Here is a 17,876-nt window from a genome sequence, read left to right on the forward strand (position 1 = left end):
CGGGCAGGCAGAGGGGGAGGGGCCGACGGGGCGGGGGGAGCGGAGAGGAGGCGGGGCAGGGCGCGAGGCCCAGAATGGAAAGAGGCGGGGCCTCGCGAGGTAGTAATGAATCTGCCCCCTCCCGGGGGAGAGCTGAGGAGCATTAATAAATCTATAAGCCTAGGAGAGGAAACTCTGGCTGGGGCAGAGTGCGGAGCTCCGGCTGTTCGTGGAGAACGGCGGCCGGAACGGCAGTGCCGGCAGAAGCAGCACAACGGGCAAAGTACAATAGAGACGACAGCTGAAGGGAGCCCTCGGTCCTCTCCTGTAAACACACTCCCCTCCACCGCCACCTCCCCCTCGGCACTGTGCTGCTTGGCGCCCGAGGCCGCTCGGACTGCTATGTAACCTCGAGGCTTCGGTAGGAAGGGGACCAGGGAGAAGAGGTTCACCCGTGGGAGCCCCTGGGGGCCAAGTTTGCGGCCACTTTTACCCGCGCCCTCCCGTAGCTCCTGCCCGGCCCCTTCCTGCAGCCCAGCTGGCCCCGGCGTCCTTCGCCTTCTCTCGTGCCCAACACCCGCGGTTCCCGGCGACCATGGTGACGATGGAGGAGCTTCGGGAGATGGACTGCAGTGTGCTGAAAAGGCTGATGAACCGGGACGAGAACGGCGGTGGTGCGGGCGGCAGCGGCGGCCACGGCGCCCTGGGGCTGCTGAGCGGCGGCAAGTGCCTGCTGCTAGACTGCAGACCGTTCCTGGCGCACAGCGCGGGCTACATCCGAGGCTCCGTCAACGTGCGCTGCAACACTATCGTGCGGCGGCGGGCCAAGGGCTCTGTGAGCCTGGAGCAGATCCTGCCCGCTGAGGAGGAGGTCCGCGCCCGCCTGCGCTCCGGCCTCTACTCCGCGGTCATCGTCTACGACGAGCGCAGCCCGCGCGCCGAGAGCCTCCGTGAGGACAGCACGGTGTCTCTGGTGGTGCAGGCGCTGCGCCGCAACGCCGAGCGCACCGACATCTGCTTGCTCAAAGGTAAACGCGGGCGCCGGGCGCGAGCTGGAGGGTCAGTGCGGTGGGGCTCGGCGGCCTGCGCCTTAGTGAGCTGGAGAAGTGCCTGGGGGGAACTCGTGGCTGCGGGATCCCCGCGCACTCCTTTGTGCGTGTTGGTGTGTGCACGGATGTGCAAGGATTCTGTGCGTTTGTGTGCAGGCGCGAGCTCCTGAAGTCCTCAGAGGCGGTGAGGGCGCGTGGCCTCCGACACCTGCAATTCTGCACGCTGCCCTGCGATTCTGTTTGTTTACACCCACTAGCGGTCTGCCCTCGCGGGCTAAGCGGCTTGGCTGCGTTGCCCACCTTCCAGTCCAGGGAAGTGCTTCCAAGGGCAACTGTGCGGGGGAGGGGGACAGGTTAGGCCTGTTGGTTTGGCGTGTCCGGGCCCCGCACTGAGTCCGACCTAGAGATCCCGAGACTTGGGAAGTGGGGTGAAGGAGGGTGAGCGCCGGGGTAGGATCGGCCCTGCCGATGGTGTGAAGCGATCTGTATCTCCCCTCCTGTTGTTAAGTCCGAGCTCCACTGGGAGGTGGCCAACCCCTCCCGCCTCGAGCCAGACCCAGATTCCGGGAGCGGGAGGCTGGAGGTCCGAGTATTTGGGGGAACGCAAGGCGGGACTGGGCCTCTTAAACTGAGGCCGCGGAGAAGTCTGACCTTTTGTTCAGACCCGACTCTCAGATGGCGGCGCGTGCGTAAGTGCGAAACTCTTGGGGAGGGGAGGTCTTGTCAAGTCTGCAAGTCGGAAACCCCGCAAGGGCAGAGGGCTACCCAAGCACCTGGAGGCACCGAGCGCTGGACGCACCTGCCAGGCTGTGTCGGGCGGCAGGGAGCCGGCAGGGAGCGTGGGGTAGGGGCGCCTCTTCCTCTCGCGCTGCATTCCGTGCATTCCTTCGCCCTCGGCGGGTCCTCGCCTCCCAAGCCGAGAGGCGTTTCGGACCCTGGCCGTCAAAGAGCCGCCCCTTTCCCTGCCAGCGCCCTCGGCCCCCTCCCTCCTGTCCCCCCCCCCCCCCCCCGATACGCTCCCGCTAAAGGAAAGGAGATGGGGCCGGAGGCGCGGCGGAAAGCTCTCTCCACCGCCCCTTCCAAAAAGCACAACACTGCTCAGGGCCGACAGGCCGGGCTTTCCCCCGTGAACAGCGGGGGGCTTTGTTCTCGGCAGTTGTTTCCTGGCCATTTGACCTGTCAGCTGCTGGGGAAATGCTGCTGTTGACCTTTGGTTGAACTACTAAGGCGATTTTGCTGATTTTTCTTTCTCTGCGAGGGCGGCCTTTGGCACCTCCAGTTGAGCCCAACCCTCCTCCCTTCGCCTCCAAGCGCTTTAAGAGAAAGTGCCAGGAAGGGCCTTGCACCGGAAGGACCGACTGCTAAGCGGGGCGAGGACGCAGGGGCCTGGGGCCCCGGCGGCCGGGCCGCCAGCTGTGTCGGGAGCCCTGCGGTCCTCGACTAGGCAGAGCTCCAAGGTGCGGTCCGGGCTGTTGAGCACACCGCCCGCCCTCCCTTGCCTTGGTTCTGGCGCTCGTGGGGACGATGAGAGAAAGTCTCAGGGACGGAAGTCCCTTCGAGTGGCAGGGGCTGGCCGCGGTGTTCTCGGTGCCGCGCTGCTCTCCGTCGCTCCTGATTTGGAGCCCGACGGCGCGCCTGCCTTCGCGGTCCCTGAACCCAGGAGCCTTCTCGAGGTGGGGTAGACGCACGTGGAGTCTGGGTTCGTTTTGTTTTTCTTCCTGGAAGGAATCGGAGAGGACCGCCCTAGGGTTTCCGGGTGCGCAGACACTTAGGCCCCACTCCCGGGAAGGGAGACAGATTTTTAAGGATTCCTCCTCGGGCTCCCGGCCCTTCCCTGATTACCCCGAATCCCGCTGGGAGAGCCCGGAGCCAGATCGGTACCGAGAGCCTCTCCGCAGACCGGCCACCCGGCGCGAGGCACATGCCAATGTGAAGACAGGGTAGGACGGGCAGCCTCTGGGTAAAACGACAGTCCCCTGGCGGTTGGCAAGTTGCCTGACCACCGGAAAAGGAGTGATCTAAGGGCTGTTTCCTCCCGAGGCCTGCACTGCCTCCTGTTGTCTGACCTGGTGCGGGCAGAGAGGATGGCCCTCTGTATCTTGAACTCCACATCCTCTGAGATGGGGAGCGTTTAGGCCTGAGCCGCTGGGTCGAAGTTCTCTCTCTTCATGAACAGCACCCCCCACCCCCACCCCGGGAGGAGGCAGGAGAGATACCGCAAGGTCTTTCTAAGTGAAAGGAGCCTGCCTTTGGAAGCAGCCGCCTAAAATTCACGGGGGCGGAGAGTCCTTCCAGCTTTTTCTGCAGTGGTGATAGAACATCTTTGAGGTTAACTGGGTCATATTCTATACAACTTAGCTTATTTTCATTTATGTGCTAAGCAGAAGCAGTCTTAACACAGTTCCTCTTCCTTCTCTCTACCTTCTATTGAAAAGGCATCCCTAGCAAGGGCAGAAAGAAATGGGCAGTGTCTGCTCCCACAGCGCTGCGGGAAGGTGCGTCTGGGGAGGGCAGCAATGCCTCCTGCTTCCCGGTTCCCTGGAGAAGCCAGTGGAAGGCAGGAAATGGGGGTTCCTGGCAGGGGGTTCTGGGGGCAGGAAACTAAAGGGAAATGGGGAGACAGGCCCCTTAGATTATCTGTAGTAAGCGCCTGAGTTGATTAGGGGTTGGGTAATTTCGGTAATTTTTTCCCACCAGAGTTGTTCCTTCTATTTTGCAGCTAGTGGGCCTTTGTGTGCATCTCATTTCATGTGCAGTGGTGGGTGTGGAGTAAAAGTGGTCAGACGCAACGCCAGTGGGAGACTGCTGGTGTCTGCCACCCTAGGGGGGACAGTAAAACAGCTGGCTATTTCCAGAAGGTCTGTTATCCTTCCTGGCCCCAGGCTACGTCATTCTTACCAATTAATTGCATTAAAAAAGCCAATTTTTCTATTTCTGCCACTTTAAAGGGCAGTTGGTTACTCACTGCAGGTAGTTAATAATTAATACCACAGGCAAGAATTCATACTTAAGAATAAACTTTACTTAGTATCAATGAAATGCTGCCTGGCCTTTATATTTCATAATATTACCCAAGTTTTGCCAAAAGCAGTAACCCAAATCACATTTTCTGGTCTGTTAGCTAGTAAAAGTTACCCTTTGGGATAAACTTTTTTTTTTAAGCTCATTTTATTTAAAATCATGTAAGATTTTTAGGGAGAGTTTAGAAATTTCAGCTTTCCAGTTTTTATCAGAGTACACATCCCCATAGAAGCCCCTTTTTCTCACTGTCAAAGATCCTTGGATTAGAGTTTTAGACACCCCTCACCACCTCCCTTGCCCCCGGTCAGTAGAGAAAGACAAAAAGAACATTTTCTTACCCCAACAGAAGTCATTCTTTACCTCTCACATTCCCAAATAACACATCAGTCAGTTATGATGATTTCAGGTATAAAAATATTACCTTACTTTTCCTCTTGCCTAAAATTCATCTCAGCCCATGCCCTTTGTCACGTATTATTCTAGTTCTGACTTCAAAGCTGTTCCGGAGCTGCTTTGAGAACTTGGGAAGATCAAATATTCCAGCTTCTCCCTCTAGGTTGGAACTCATGTTCCCAATCATCCCCAGACCTGAAGATACAGACTCGGACATTGCATGTCTAGAGAAATCAGCCACCAAGGCCCATCATGAATGCTGTGGGTGGGGGTCAGGCCTTCTGCCTGTTCTCACTCCATGTCCATTTGCCCCGCCCATCCTCATTTCCAGGAGGTCAGTGGCATCAAACAGCACAGCTCTGAGGGATGCTAAGGTCAAACACCTCTTTCACCCAAAGGAAAAGGACTGGCTTTTCTCCTTGCAAATAGGACACAATGCCCATGGAAGCTGAAAATTGTTAGAATTACAAAAAATGGTAGGCCTTAAGGTAAATTTCTAACCCCTGCCATCAGGCGTTAAGGAGTTAAAGGAATGAGGCAAACTCACTACTCTTTGCATCATTTGAACTGGATGCTTCCAACCAACCAAGCAACTAAAGATAGGGCGTAGGTGTAAACTGACAGTGACAGCCTGATCCTGGATGCTTCTGGAAAGGTGGGCTGTCCCCACCAAGGTGCGCTGCACAGAGGACTGAGGGAAGGAGAGAAGGTGGCATTTTTAAGGAACCAAGAAATTCCTTGAACAAATCAGAACATCTGAAACCAGATATCTGGTTTTCTTTCTGGGAAGCAGTTCCGCCTAACAAAGAGGAAGGTTGACAGGAAGGAATGTTGACTCTTGGCTGAATGGAGCAGAGAGCATGGAAGGGGCCGCAAACTGGGTCCAGCCCGACTGTGGCGTCAGGTGTCAGCCAGCGGGCCTGGGACCTGGGTCTTTGCAGGGAGTCCCAGGGTAAGAAGCTCACTTAGGTAAGTTGTAAATACTGCTCAGCATCTCTAGGGGCATTTTTTTAGGTCAACACTCACATTGAGGGACGTTCTCAAAGGCAAAGGACCTTCAGATGACCCCAGACTTTCTTGCTGGGCAACATTTGCCTTGTGTTGATAAGATGTCCCGGGAGAGCAAGGCCAGGAGCCTATCTGTGAATGGGGATATTCTGAGTGTTGAGAGGGGAATGAGAAGAAGGCTGCGGTCACTTTAAGATCCATGACATTGTCACCACCGAGACAGTCTTTCCTATCACAGACAGCTTTAAAAGTCCTGTTGTGGTGAGAGGACCAGCACCACCCCAGCCTGCCCTTTCTAAAGGACCATCTCTCATCCACTCTCCACCCAGACATGGGTGGGAGGCTGGTGGGTCCTCATTTTCAGGAAACTTTGAAAATTGCCTTGCTGTGTGTGTGAGAAAAAGAAAAGAACACAGAACTGAACTGTAGCTGTGGTTATTCCTCAAAGAAGTCGGGTGGAAAATTATAGTTCTTCCCCTCCCCTCCCCTCCCCCAGACTCTCAAGTTTTAAAATTAAGATGAGAAAATGAGAGTTTTAAGACTGTATTATTAAATAAGAACATGGGAAAAAATGGTCACAATTAGTCAGCATATCTGTTACAGAATTACATTCAATAGGACGTAGGGAAAACCGGGGGGAATTCATTGGCATATGTATTGTGAATTATGTTCAGAAGATAAAAATCAGACGTTAAGGCACCTGCTGTCAGTTTGCAGTTTGCAGATAAGTAGTTGGTGGACATTCAGGATCACAGAATATTGGGACTTAGAGACAGTATAGCTGGAACCTTATATTTTGAGGGTAGAAGACATGGTTTAGGAGGGAAGGTGCTTGCTGGGGCTCCCACAGCCAGAGCTGAGACGTGGGGATCTAAACCTAGCTCTTACTGGAAGGGCTGTGCTGTGGTCCCCACACAGATTTCGGATGGGAAGCGGGGAAGCACCGAGGAGAGAAGAGCAGGGGTCAGACTTTTTCAACCCCACCCACAGAAGGACATTCAGTTTCATTTCCGCCATGACCCAGTAAAGGGCCAGACATGCCTGAAACTGGAGGGCCAGGAAATTACACCCTCTGTCAACGCAATGCTTTCCAGTAGTTTCTATTTTATTTTGTCAAATTTTTAAAAAATGCTGGTCACGACTCCTTCATGACTACCTGTGGTCAGGGAGGCACTGGAAAGAAGCAGAGTTTGGTGAAATGTCAGCAGTTCCCTGTTCACATCCTTTCTGTTTCTGCATGAAAATTCTTTCTTCACTTGAGAAGGACCACCAGGGAGGCAGACTGAGCAGCAGGGTGGGCTCCTGCTGGCCAGGTTAGAAGTGGGCTTTGGGACCAGCGGGCTGAAGGCCATCCTCGCCCTTACCTGAGGCCACCTTGCACTTCAGTTTCCTCTTCTGTAAAACTGGGGCAGGTCACACCTTCCTCAAGGGCTGCTGCTTGGACACACACCAACGCATAATGAACATTTCCTTTTAAGAGGGTCTATCATTTTATTAACGTGGATGGGAGACCCCAAGGGCTTCCTGGGATGTGGACTGAATGGTCCCTTACAGCTGCACCACCTTGCCTTACCTACTCTGGGCCCCACCATCGCATGTCCTACTCATCCGAGGTCTTGGCCTGAGTGCAGCTCCGTGGCCCCAGAAGGAGGTCCTTTGGTGATGCTCCTTCTAACTACTAGCCACTGACACCTCACCCCCAGCAAAGCCAGGGACAGCTCAGGAAGGAAAACCCTTTCCATTCTGTCACCATCAAGGATGTGACTCTTCTGCTGCTCCTGTCCCTTGAATAAATCTGCTTCATCACTTAGTTCCTTTCTGACCGTTCTCTGAAGATCCCCGAGAAGGACTGACTTTTCAGTCATTTTTCTGCTTCATTGTAATGGTGCCTTTTCCTGACCATTGTTGTCTCTGCCCTGTCATGAGCAGCCTGGGGGAGATGGCAAACAGCCCCACTCCGGCCTGGTCTGGCCTCTGGGCCACCTGCCCCCTTCCCTGCCCTCCACACCCCCGGGGTCAGCTGTAGGCTCAGGACCCCTCTGCAGGGTCTGCTGCACCCCAAGATTGACCGATGATCAACCCTGCGAGATAGGGGATGTTCCTGGCCAGGTAGGGGATGCAGGGCTCAGGAAATGCCAGGTACCTGGCCTTCTGCTGTCTACCCACCAGCTCTCAAGACTCCAACTGGAAAAAATAAGTAAAGCCCAGGAGGAGAAAGCTGTCCAGAGCCTGAGGAGTTGCCAGTAGAGCTGGAGTCCCCCGTAGGTACCAAAAAAGGAAAACTTCGTGCGTGCTTCCCTGAGGCCAGGTGCAGAGCACTGATTGTTTCTATCAGTCCTCGCAGGTGGCTCTCGGCCTGGACTGTTAATCACATTTTACAGATGAGGAAGAGGCTCAGAGAGGTTCAGCAACAGACCCAGGCTGCACAGCTGATGATTCACAGGCCTGGCTTTCAGCCTGGACCTGCAAGTCTGACCGCAAAAGCTGGGCTCTTCTGGAACTTGAGTCTGGTGCCCTGTCCTGTACCTTCTCAGCAATGGGCAGAACATTCTCTTGACCACTCTGAGGCTCCTGGCTCCTGCCGCCCTCAGGGCTTCTTTTCCTCTGTGACCTTGAAGCCTGACTGCTGGCCTGCCTGTCCAGGTGATGACCCATTGGAGGGTACCATTCATGTCTTACAGCTCTTTGAAAAAATGTATTTTAATAGCTCAAATGATGTAATAAATACACAGATTATTTTAGTGAAAATATTTCAAATCTCTAGAAGTATATAGCATAACAAGGGATGGCTTTTCGATTTGTTGATGGACCCATTTCTCCTTCTACTTTCTCCAAAGGGAAGCCCTTCCCAAAGTTCCGCATCCCAGAGGCCTATCGTGGGAACTTCAGCTCCAGGCACTTGCTGGCTCTTCTTCCCCCATGCACTGCATTTGGGACAGCAGTGTTTGCAGCCTGGCAGGGAAAGGGGACAGATGGGGGTGATGGAAGGCAGGGGTGCTCCTGTGACACAAAGTCCACTAAGGCCACCAACACGTCTGAAGCGGGCAGTACTGGCCCCTCCAGCAGGTTTTTCCCTCCAGGGAGGCTGGTCATTATGACTCAGCAGGAGCACAGGCCTGTGACCAGGGAGATGTCCATTTATATCCTGAGAGAGGGAGCGGTGGGGGGAATAGAGCCTCTGGTCAGAGGGGAAAAAATGTCTGCCCTGTTTCTGTTAGCCTTATGATGTGGCAAACGGTCATTTTCCTTCCTCTCTGAAGCAGTAGTTTCTAGGGCTGGGATTCGGGGCAAGTAATTGTCACATGTCGACATGTTGGAAAATTGCTATGAACGGTGATAGGGAACAGTGCACCCACCCTGTCACTCAGTCATAAAGATTTATTGGTGCTAGTGACCTCCGTGACCGTCAGTTGAATGGGTCCATTAGTATGGTTGTTCTGCAACCTGCAGACCCAACTGGATTAATTTATAATCCATTTCTGGTCCTATGGAAACTGAAAAATAAAAACACAAGAAGGGCCAAACCTTGACAGTAGATGATTAGTTTCCTGCAGAGCAGGATCCCAGAGATCACAAGAAAATCAGAGGTACAGGCTGAATGTCCCTCTTGGTGTGTTTCCCTTCCCGCCTCCACCTGCATCTCTGCCCACCCCTGCCCAGCCGGCATTTTCCTGCGTGGTACTAACACTGTTTCAGAGAAATTGGCCGTTTATCTTTCTTACTTAAAACACCTCCCTTCCACGGAAGATGATCCCACAGATGACCATTCCAGAGCTTAGCAACTCTCAGGTCAGGAAATCCTCCCTTGCCCCAAACCTGTATGGAGCAAAGAGGATTTATTTAGATTTAAGCCTGTTTCCTTTCATTTTGGCCCCTTGTTGATGGAACAACTGCTTGTGAGACCATGTGATTGGCATCTGTTCTGTTGCTGAGATCCAGAAGGGCTGGTGCCAGGGTCATAGTTTTTTTATTTTCTCCCACATTGGAGAACCTCTGAAAGGGCTGGAGTTGGAGGATGACAGACATCTTTGTAGGTCCCAAGGCTGCTGGCTGCCTTAGTGCTTGTGGAAACCCCCAGCAGCTATTCTTTCTTCCATGCTTTGTCGTCATCCTAAGAAAAGCTTGCCTTCTGCATTCCCCCCTGCACATCCTCCTTTGTGTATATGCATCCCAAACCGAAGTCTTGTTCCTAAAGCTTTCCTTCTAGCCGTCAGGATGCAGTCTGGGTAGAATATAGTCTCTGCGTCTCTGACAGTCGCCGTAGCCCTTATCTCTGAGCCCACAGCGCCACTCAGTGGCAAATATGGGTGCAACCAGCCCCAGCTTCCCAATGGCGCTCCTCAATCAGGATAGGATTCAAGTTCTTTCTGGTTTCCTGCTGGCGCAGTGACCCCATTAACCTGAACATCTTTCTCCTTTACAGGTGGCTATGAGAGGTTCTCCTCCGAGTACCCAGAATTCTGTTCCAAAACCAAGGCCCTGGCAGCCATCCCAGCGGCTGTGCCCCCAAGCACGGCTGAGTCCTTGGACCTGGGCTGCAGCTCCTGCGGAACCCCACTGCATGACCAGGTGCGGGGCTTCTGTTCAGAGTTCTGCTTGTTAAAGGCTTTGGACGTGGTGCCTCAATTTGGGGACACTGTGCTGAGCCCTTAGTATTGGGGTGCGATGTTAGGTAGAGCCCATCCTTCCCTGAAATTCTTCCCCTTCCTTCCATTATTTCCTTTACTGAAGAAACAAATATAAAGACACAAGTCCCTGGTTTAGCCTCTAGAGCTTTGGGCAGATGAGTGAGGCCAGTAGTGTGTGAGCTGCTCTGCAGGCAGCTGAGACCCCAGCCCCAGTTCCCAGCAGTCAGGCTGTGCACCCTACACACAAGCCAGTCATAAATGCTAAATGGACGTAAATGGTCAGGCAACTCTCCTCCGAAGAAAACCAGCTGGCGCCAGGACATTACTTGTAAGTCCACCTCTTCCAGTCCTTTCCTTTAGATGGAGAAAGAGTGGATTTATGGGGTCCAGCAACTCTGCTCCCCAAATCCCAGATCACTTGTGTTGATCTGACTCAGAAGTGTCATTAGTTAAGCCAACGTGACCTCATTTTGCCAGGATCCCTCCTCTTGTCTGTGAGGCCACCATGGCACCTGTTTGTGATGTGCTAAGTAAAGACGTAGCCAACCAAGTAAGAACCCAAGCTACACCACAAATAGCTCAGTGATAGCAGGTGGAAGCTCTTCGTGTCACAAACAGTGGGATGATGCCAGCGTCGTCTGCCGCTTCACTGGCCACGGGGAAGGTAGGCAGGCTGCATGAACCAGCGGGCGGGGCCCATAAGGCCTACACCTGCTGTGCAGAGCCGAGCTCTCAGCCAGAGAAGTCCCACTGAGCCCATCACTCCGTCCAGGAGCTCCAGCAGGACATGGGGAAACCTGAAGGGGTGGTGTCCACAGGCAGTCTCCCCAGGGCCTGGGAAAGACCACCTCAGACTGCCTTCCCTCTCCCGCATTACGTCCCCCAGCCTTCTTCCTGGTTGTCTTCCACTCATGATGTTGGGGGGGGGGGGGTCCTGTGTTTTCCCTTTCTGGTGCAGGGGGGCCCCGTGGAGATCCTTCCCTTCCTCTACCTCGGCAGTGCCTACCATGCTGCCCGAAGAGACATGCTGGACGCCCTGGGCATCACCGCCCTGCTGAACGTCTCCTCCGACTGCCCAAACCACTTTGAAGGACACTACCAGTACAAGTGCATCCCGGTGGAGGATAACCACAAGGCGGACATCAGCTCCTGGTTCATGGAGGCCATCGAGTACATCGGTAGGCTGGCTCTGGCGGGGTGCTGGGTCCAAGGCTGGCTGGGGGCCAGGGAGGATGGGAGCGGAGAGCGAGCCGCTGGTAACTGGTGTGTGGAAGCAGGGATTTAGGAAGGGCTGTATCCAGGCCCGTTTCCCCTCTTCCTTAGTAGGAAGACTTGCCCGTGGGCTGTTGCATGGGGCAGAGATATCGGAAGACGGACTTACACGAACAGCAGGACTTACGTAAACAGCAAGTGCCCTTAGTTAAGAGAGCCAATGGCCTTTTCCTCGTCTCCAGGGCAGAGAGGATAATTTGGGGATAGGGAGGAAGACAAAGGGAGAATTGGGCCATTGTTTTCATTTCTGCAAATGAAAACCCTTCCCTGTATGTCAGGATGTAACTGGCTTTAGCTATGCACATTTCCTAAGCATAGTACATTTGTTTGGTTAAGTCTCAAAACTACCTCAGAATGGGTGGAATTCCGATGCCCCTCCCACGTGGGTTTCTTCCTTCAGTGGGTCAGCAGGAGGGCCCCAGCCCACGTTTCTCAGATCCTCCCCGCCACACCCTCGTTTTGGCTGAGGCCACCTGCCCGCGCCATAGGTGGAGGCGGGCACTGACTGTGCACTGCTCTCTGCCCCAGATGCGGTGAAGGAGCGCCGCGGGCGCGTGCTGGTGCACTGCCAGGCCGGCATCTCGCGCTCGGCCACCATCTGCCTGGCCTACCTGATGATGAAGAAGCGAGTGAGGCTGGAGGAGGCCTTCGAGTTCGTCAAGCAGCGGCGGAGCATCATCTCACCCAACTTCAGCTTCATGGGGCAGCTGCTGCAGTTCGAGTCGCAGGTGCTGGCCACGTCCTGCGCGGTGGAGGCCGCCAGCCCGTCGGGCCCCCTGCGCGAGCGGGGCAAGGCCACCCCCACCCCCACCTCGCAGTTCGTATTCAGCTTCCCGGTCTCCGTGGGGGTGCACCCGGCCCCCAGCAGCCTACCGTACCTGCACAGCCCCATCACCACCTCCCCCAGCTGTTAGAGCCCTCGGAACGCCCCTAGACCCAAACCAGTCGGCTCTCAGCCAGGTGGGGTGGGCCCCTGTATGGGCAGCGAGTCGGGACTGACCAGCAGGGGGCAGGCGACCCAGCTCCTTCTATCCATTTCTCCTGGGCCAGCCGCGGGGCCCCGCGAGAAGGGCAATAAGGACCTCGAATACATATTTAACGCAAACAAACAAAACACTCCAACTTAGAGCAATAACGGCTTCCTCAACAGGCAGGGAAGACCTGGGTTTGGTTTGTGTGTCAGTTTTACTTTTCAGATAGGAATTTCTTACCTCATTTTTTTAAGCAGTAAGGCTTGAAGTTATGAAACCCACAGATCCTGGCAAATGTGCCCACTCAATTTTATTAAGGGGGGTGGGAGGGAGGGAAGGGAAAGAGACCAGAAGATAACAAGTTTGCCAGAAGTGCCTGGTTCTGTGTGCTTAGTCCTTTTGTCGTCGTAGTAGCTACAGGATTTTTTTCTTTTTTTAAGAAATCTTTTTAGGACCTGGTTTTCCTTTCTAAGTCACCAACAGGTGAATAATCATGCTTAATAATAAATTAAAATATTTATTAAGAATTTCCTCATAGTAAGTACAAAAAGTCTAGTGACAGTGAATTTAGAAATATTTATATTGATGTGGATCCGCGGAGCACAGTAGCATGCAGATGTCAAAGCAGTTAGGAAGTGGTGTGTACAAGTCAGCATGGTGACCAACTTGCATTCGCAGAGAAGCTGGGAGGGTGAGGTGGGCGGAGGAAGAAAGGAAGGGACTACTTTTAAATCAGGACGTCCTTAAGTGTTCGTGCGCGGCTGGTGGCCGCCCCCCTTCCCTCCATCCGGGACACCGAATCCACCCATGCGCACATCCGCGGAGGCTGCTTCCGCCAACATGGAGTGTGGGCTGTCCTTTGGAAGTTGGTTCTTAGGCACAGGAACCACTGAAGCGATTTGAAACCATGAGAATATAACCGTTTCTGATGCTCAGTTTGGCGGTGAGAGCTTTTTTTCTCATAGACCTGCCTGAGAACTTGGATATTATCTGTGAGAAATGTTATATAATGTAAGGTGCTCCTAAAAAAATTGGGTGCAATTCAGAGTTTTCTGCAGTGAGTTACTTGGCAAGGCCACTGGGGAGCCCCTCTGACGAGACAGACCCGAAATGGAGCCTTTTGGAAGTGGAAGCACCATCTTTTTTCTCTTTTGCATAAATCATAATTTTTAATTTTAGAGGGTTTTCTTGGAATGAAGTACACCAACAAATTCTTGCATTCTTAAAATTCCTGGTTTAGGTGGATATTTTTCAAAGCCATCTTGAATAAAAAGAGGGGAATGGACACCCTATTTCAGGTCCCGTGGAAGTCTAGGACGGCAGGAGAGGGTGAGTGGGGACTCAGGCAGATTCTGCTTGGGAGCTGGCTGCTCGGCTCCTGTGACGGGGACCCGGAGCACACTCAGGTGCCATTCTAGAATCCTTTCTTGGGATAATGCCATTTTCAGGGGCCATTCCAAAGGGGGGAATGGCCTTTGGAGAAAGGTGGGTTGGGCTTGGGGGGGGGAGACAAAGCTCGTGTTATTTAATTTGTAGTATTGTGGACAATGTTGCTATGGAGTGTCAGATTAGATGTAATTGCAAATTTGTCTAGAAACAGGAGCATGTTTTTGTTTGGTTTGGTTTGGCTTTTTGTTTTGTTTTCTCCCTCTGAGGATCTAAGTGATGAACATTCTTGCTCACCTGTAAATAACTTCAAGCCTCAGTGTCAGAACAGTGTTGGGATGCCCCTTTTCATCCCTGTACCCCGACAGGATCAGATTCGTGACATTTCCTTCCATAAACATCGTTGGCATCGTTTGTCCTGCCTTTGTCAAGCCCTGTTGTGGGTGTGACCAGAGTTCCCGATTCCTGATTTCAGAAAAGCACGAGGCTCCCTCCTTCCCTGGGAGCTGCTTGGCTGAATCATTGGGGGGGGGGGGGTGTTGGGGTTCCTGGACAACAGACCTGTTCAGAGACGTTTCCACTTTTTCCTTGATTCCTGGACGTTGCTTCATGTTTTGTGATGAATGAGGTCAAGTGGGTTCGACAGCTGGAATAGCAGGGGTTCAACAAACGGTGGACCCGAGGAGGGGGTGCCTGAGGAGGGGAGAGGTGGCTTAGAACAGATTCACTTTCTACAGAACGAGTGTGCATTTGCCAAAACCTGTGTATCCTGCTTTGCCAGACAGTCGGAGCCCAGGACCCACCCCAGCCATGTCTTTTCCCTGCTTTCCAATCCAAGTCTTCTGTCAGCAATGTCAAACCACTGTTTATAAAGCTGTTTTCTTTGTACTTGATAGCAATGTGAGTCTTAAAACTCTTAGAAAGAAAATAGGAAACTGGCTTGATTGGAAATGGGGAGTTAAGGTCCCTATTCTCCCATCAGAAGCCCCTTGGGTGGCTTGGCTAGCTCTGATGAAGACAGCACCGCAGGGTCAGTCCCAGTGGCCGATGGGTCTCAACAGGCATCTCTCCCATGTAGTGATCTCCGATGATGCAAAATTTCTGTAATGGCCAGAAACAATTGCCCCTCTCACTGATTAAAGCTGTGCTATTGACTCCAAAAGGCCATAGACCCACTGGATCTTCTGCAGAGACTGAAGGACACTGCCAGTTCCCTCCCTGCGTCTTGTGTGCCAAGGGTGTTGGAGGAGCCGTGGGGAATGGGCCTGCCTCCCCCAGGCCAGTATTCAGCTGAGCTGCTGGCCAGGAGCTCCCAGCCTCGGTCTTTGCCTCCTGAGGCCATTTTCCTCAGGTGCCCATTCCAGCCTGATTTCAGAGAGGTTTCCACAGCGTTGGGAAGTCATGAGAAAAAATGTCAAATCCTTGGAAGATGGACAGAGGGCGGTGGGACAGGTAATTAATATGTGAGGGAAAGGGGCCGTTAGGCTGGACGTTGGGCACCAAGCCCTTAGTTAGCAAAGTGAAGGTTTGCCTTGGCTGCCCAGCAGTCTCAGCTGGGGGGCTTTGAAACGCTGCTACCAGGCCAGCCCAGACCAAGTACACCTGGGTTTCTGGAGGAGGGACCCAGGCATCAGTGTTTCAGAAGCTCCCCAAGTGCTTTCCCTGTGTAACCAAGTTTGGAAAACTGCTTTCTGGATGGCAAGGTGCTCTTGGAGGCCAGGTCTTGATAACACAGAGCTAGCTTTTCTCGCAGAAACCATGGCCAGGTTTGTCACTGGCTCAGCTGAGGGACAAGGTGGTTTCTGTCAAGTGCTCAAGGGGCATGTGAGCTCCTGGACGAGGCGCCCTTTCACGCTCCTTCAGAGTCAGCTGGTCTGTGGAACATTGTCAGGACCTGAACACAGTGTCTGGATGTCGATGATCTACCTTGAAAGTTTCCTTGTCTGTCAAGCAGAATGGAGAGTGCCACCACTTTGAAGGTACCCTCCTCCCCCCGGGGGAACTGTGCCCTTCCTTGGAGTTTCTGAGTCATGTGAGAAAGAGGCTTCTTCAAGACAGCAATGCAATACTTGTAACTTCTGTAAATAGCCCCATCTTTCAGAGTGATGTCATTTCTACATTTGATATGCTTGTATTTCTGTAGGATGTATATAGTTTAGGGGATATTTTGGTTTGGTTTTTTTTTTTTTTTAGAAAAGTCAACATGTCTGTTTTTATTTATTGCTTGAAAAAAAGCATTTGAAGAAAAATAAATACATTTTCAACCACCTCTGGCTTGACTTCTCCTTTCCTGTAAAAACTGTGCTGCTGTGTTACCTTGGTTGATCTGGGTCATTTGATAATCTTGTGCCCCGAGGAACATCTACAGTGGAGACAGGCTGGTCAGATCTGCAAGCCCATCTTTGCTCCCTAACCCCACTCAAGGTGACAGAAGGCTGATATGAATCTCTGAGAACCTGATTTCTCCACTCAGAGACAGTGACAGGAAGAATTGAATGATGAGAGACAGGGAGGGTCCTGCATCTGAGAGTCGACTCTGTCCCAAGCACTGGATGGAGTGATGATGGCTCTGAGGCTGGGAGAACTCAGTCTTAAATAGCCTAAGCCCAAGTGATTAGGGCTCTAACCAAAGAATGTACCAGCACATTCCACAGCTGAGACTCCCCGCCCCGTTGATAACAAGGGGGTCCAGCCTGGCTCACAGAACCTTAGGACATTTTCCTGACCTCATACTCTGTTGGGAGTGTGGAAATAGCAGGATGCCTCAAGGCCAGATTGAAGAAATAAATGGATGAAGATGATAGAGCTTGGTGGTTCCCCAAGGCTGATCTGTGACTTGCTGGCATCAGATTCCACTTGTACATGCTCCCCCCAAAGTATAAACCAATAGCGTGTTAGTAAACATGCATTTCCACTGTGTTCTTGTTATTTAACATTATTTTGGAAGCACTAGCCAGTATCATTAGCAAGTGCGAGAAATGAGGTATACAGTTTGGAGAGTGGGAGGACAGATTACTTGTAGATGACGTGTATCTGGAAGACTATCAGAAATATGAATTCGGCAAATGCGTGCTTAGCTAAGAGCTGAGTTCAGCAACCCAGCTGAGTCCTTCTTACCCCACGAACTTAAAAGAACCTGTCAACAAAGAAAGCCCTGCACTGAGTTAGCTTCCTAGTGGAAGGTGAAGAGGGGAAGGTGCAGGCTTTGTAGCAGGAGAAAAAACAAGAGGAATGAGCTGATCTTGAGGTGAAGGAACCTTATCTAATGGGGAAAATGTAGTCCAGTGGACGTCCTGTGTTCTGACCAGTGGGATGGGCCTCTTCTCTTCCTGGGAGAGGGAGAGTGGATAGACTGGCAGATGCACAGAAAAGGGGTTAGATAAAGGCAAAAGGGTCAGTGTCTCCAACACATTCCTTCAGGAAGCCTTTAGAGAAAAGGTGCTCAAGTTTCTCGTGAAAGCAGGGATAATCTATTATTTTTTTTTTTTTAACGGAATCTAGCTTACCAGAGCATTAGCCGTGGGAACTAGCTCTGTACCAGTTGCCATAAGGAAGTTTAGTGGGAAACTCTTGAACTCCTTGTTAATGTATCTCATGTCAATTTAATTCTTAGACCAGCCAGAAGAACCTAGAAGGGGAGAGGAAAATTTCTTCCTCCCCAACAACAGGATAATACTTTAGATATTAGCCAAGTCAACTAGTCAACTATTTAAAATGTTTCAGGGACATCCAAAAAGAATGTAGTCTCTGTTTTGGGGTACAAAGTTTTATGTGTTTGTTAAAATCAAGCTAGTTAAATACAATATTCAACAACCTGTTTGGGTTTTTTTTGTCAGTTTCTTAGAGGAATGTATTAAAAATATGAGGAGGATTTGATCAAGTCAGAGTCATAGTGGAAGATTTAGCAGTTTGTGCTTTCTGTGTTTTGATGGTGCATGCACAAAGTCACAATTGTCAAGGCTTCTTGTGGCTCACAGGTGATGTTTCTTTTTTCCACATACTGTTCCATTCTACTTTGTCTGGAATCAATAATACCATTTCTGTATTCGTTTGGTCACCACTTGTCTGGTTTGTCTTTGTATGTCTCCATTTTAAGTAACCATTGGGGATTTACCTTTCAATCATAGAGAACACTTGATCATTAAATAATAGAAATGTGACTGCAGGTT

At 52.0% G+C, this 17,876-nt stretch overlaps 1 protein-coding gene across 1 annotated transcript; it reads left to right on the forward strand.

The window, feature by feature from the left end:
* The first annotated feature begins 153 nt into the window (after positions 1-153).
* Positions 154-15,978, forward strand: DUSP4 (dual specificity phosphatase 4). The gene is made up of 4 exons (XM_032468798.1): positions 154-1,007; positions 9,874-10,019; positions 11,037-11,256; positions 11,879-15,978. Exons 1-4 carry the CDS (start codon positions 575-577, stop codon positions 12,262-12,264), a joined length of 1,185 nt encoding a protein of 394 aa, XP_032324689.1. The 5' UTR covers positions 154-574; the 3' UTR covers positions 12,265-15,978.
* Positions 15,979-17,876: the final 1,898 nt, after the last annotated feature.

This window comes from Camelus ferus, chromosome 26, assembly GCF_009834535.1.
Source record: "Camelus ferus isolate YT-003-E chromosome 26, BCGSAC_Cfer_1.0, whole genome shotgun sequence".
Taxonomy (NCBI): Eukaryota; Metazoa; Chordata; class Mammalia; order Artiodactyla; family Camelidae; genus Camelus; species Camelus ferus.

Bases quoted from the DNA above. Each gene is read 5' to 3' on its own strand.
- DUSP4 (XM_032468798.1), top strand. From the start codon at position 575: ATGGTGACGATGGAGGAGCTTCGGGAGATGGACTGCAGTGTGCTGAAA. The intron at 10,020-11,036 runs GTGCGGGGCTTC...TTTCTGGTGCAG, and splicing joins GAACCCCACTGCATGACCAG to GGGGGCCCCGTGGAGATCCT. The intron at 11,257-11,878 runs GTAGGCTGGCTC...TCTCTGCCCCAG, and splicing joins GGAGGCCATCGAGTACATCG to ATGCGGTGAAGGAGCGCCGC.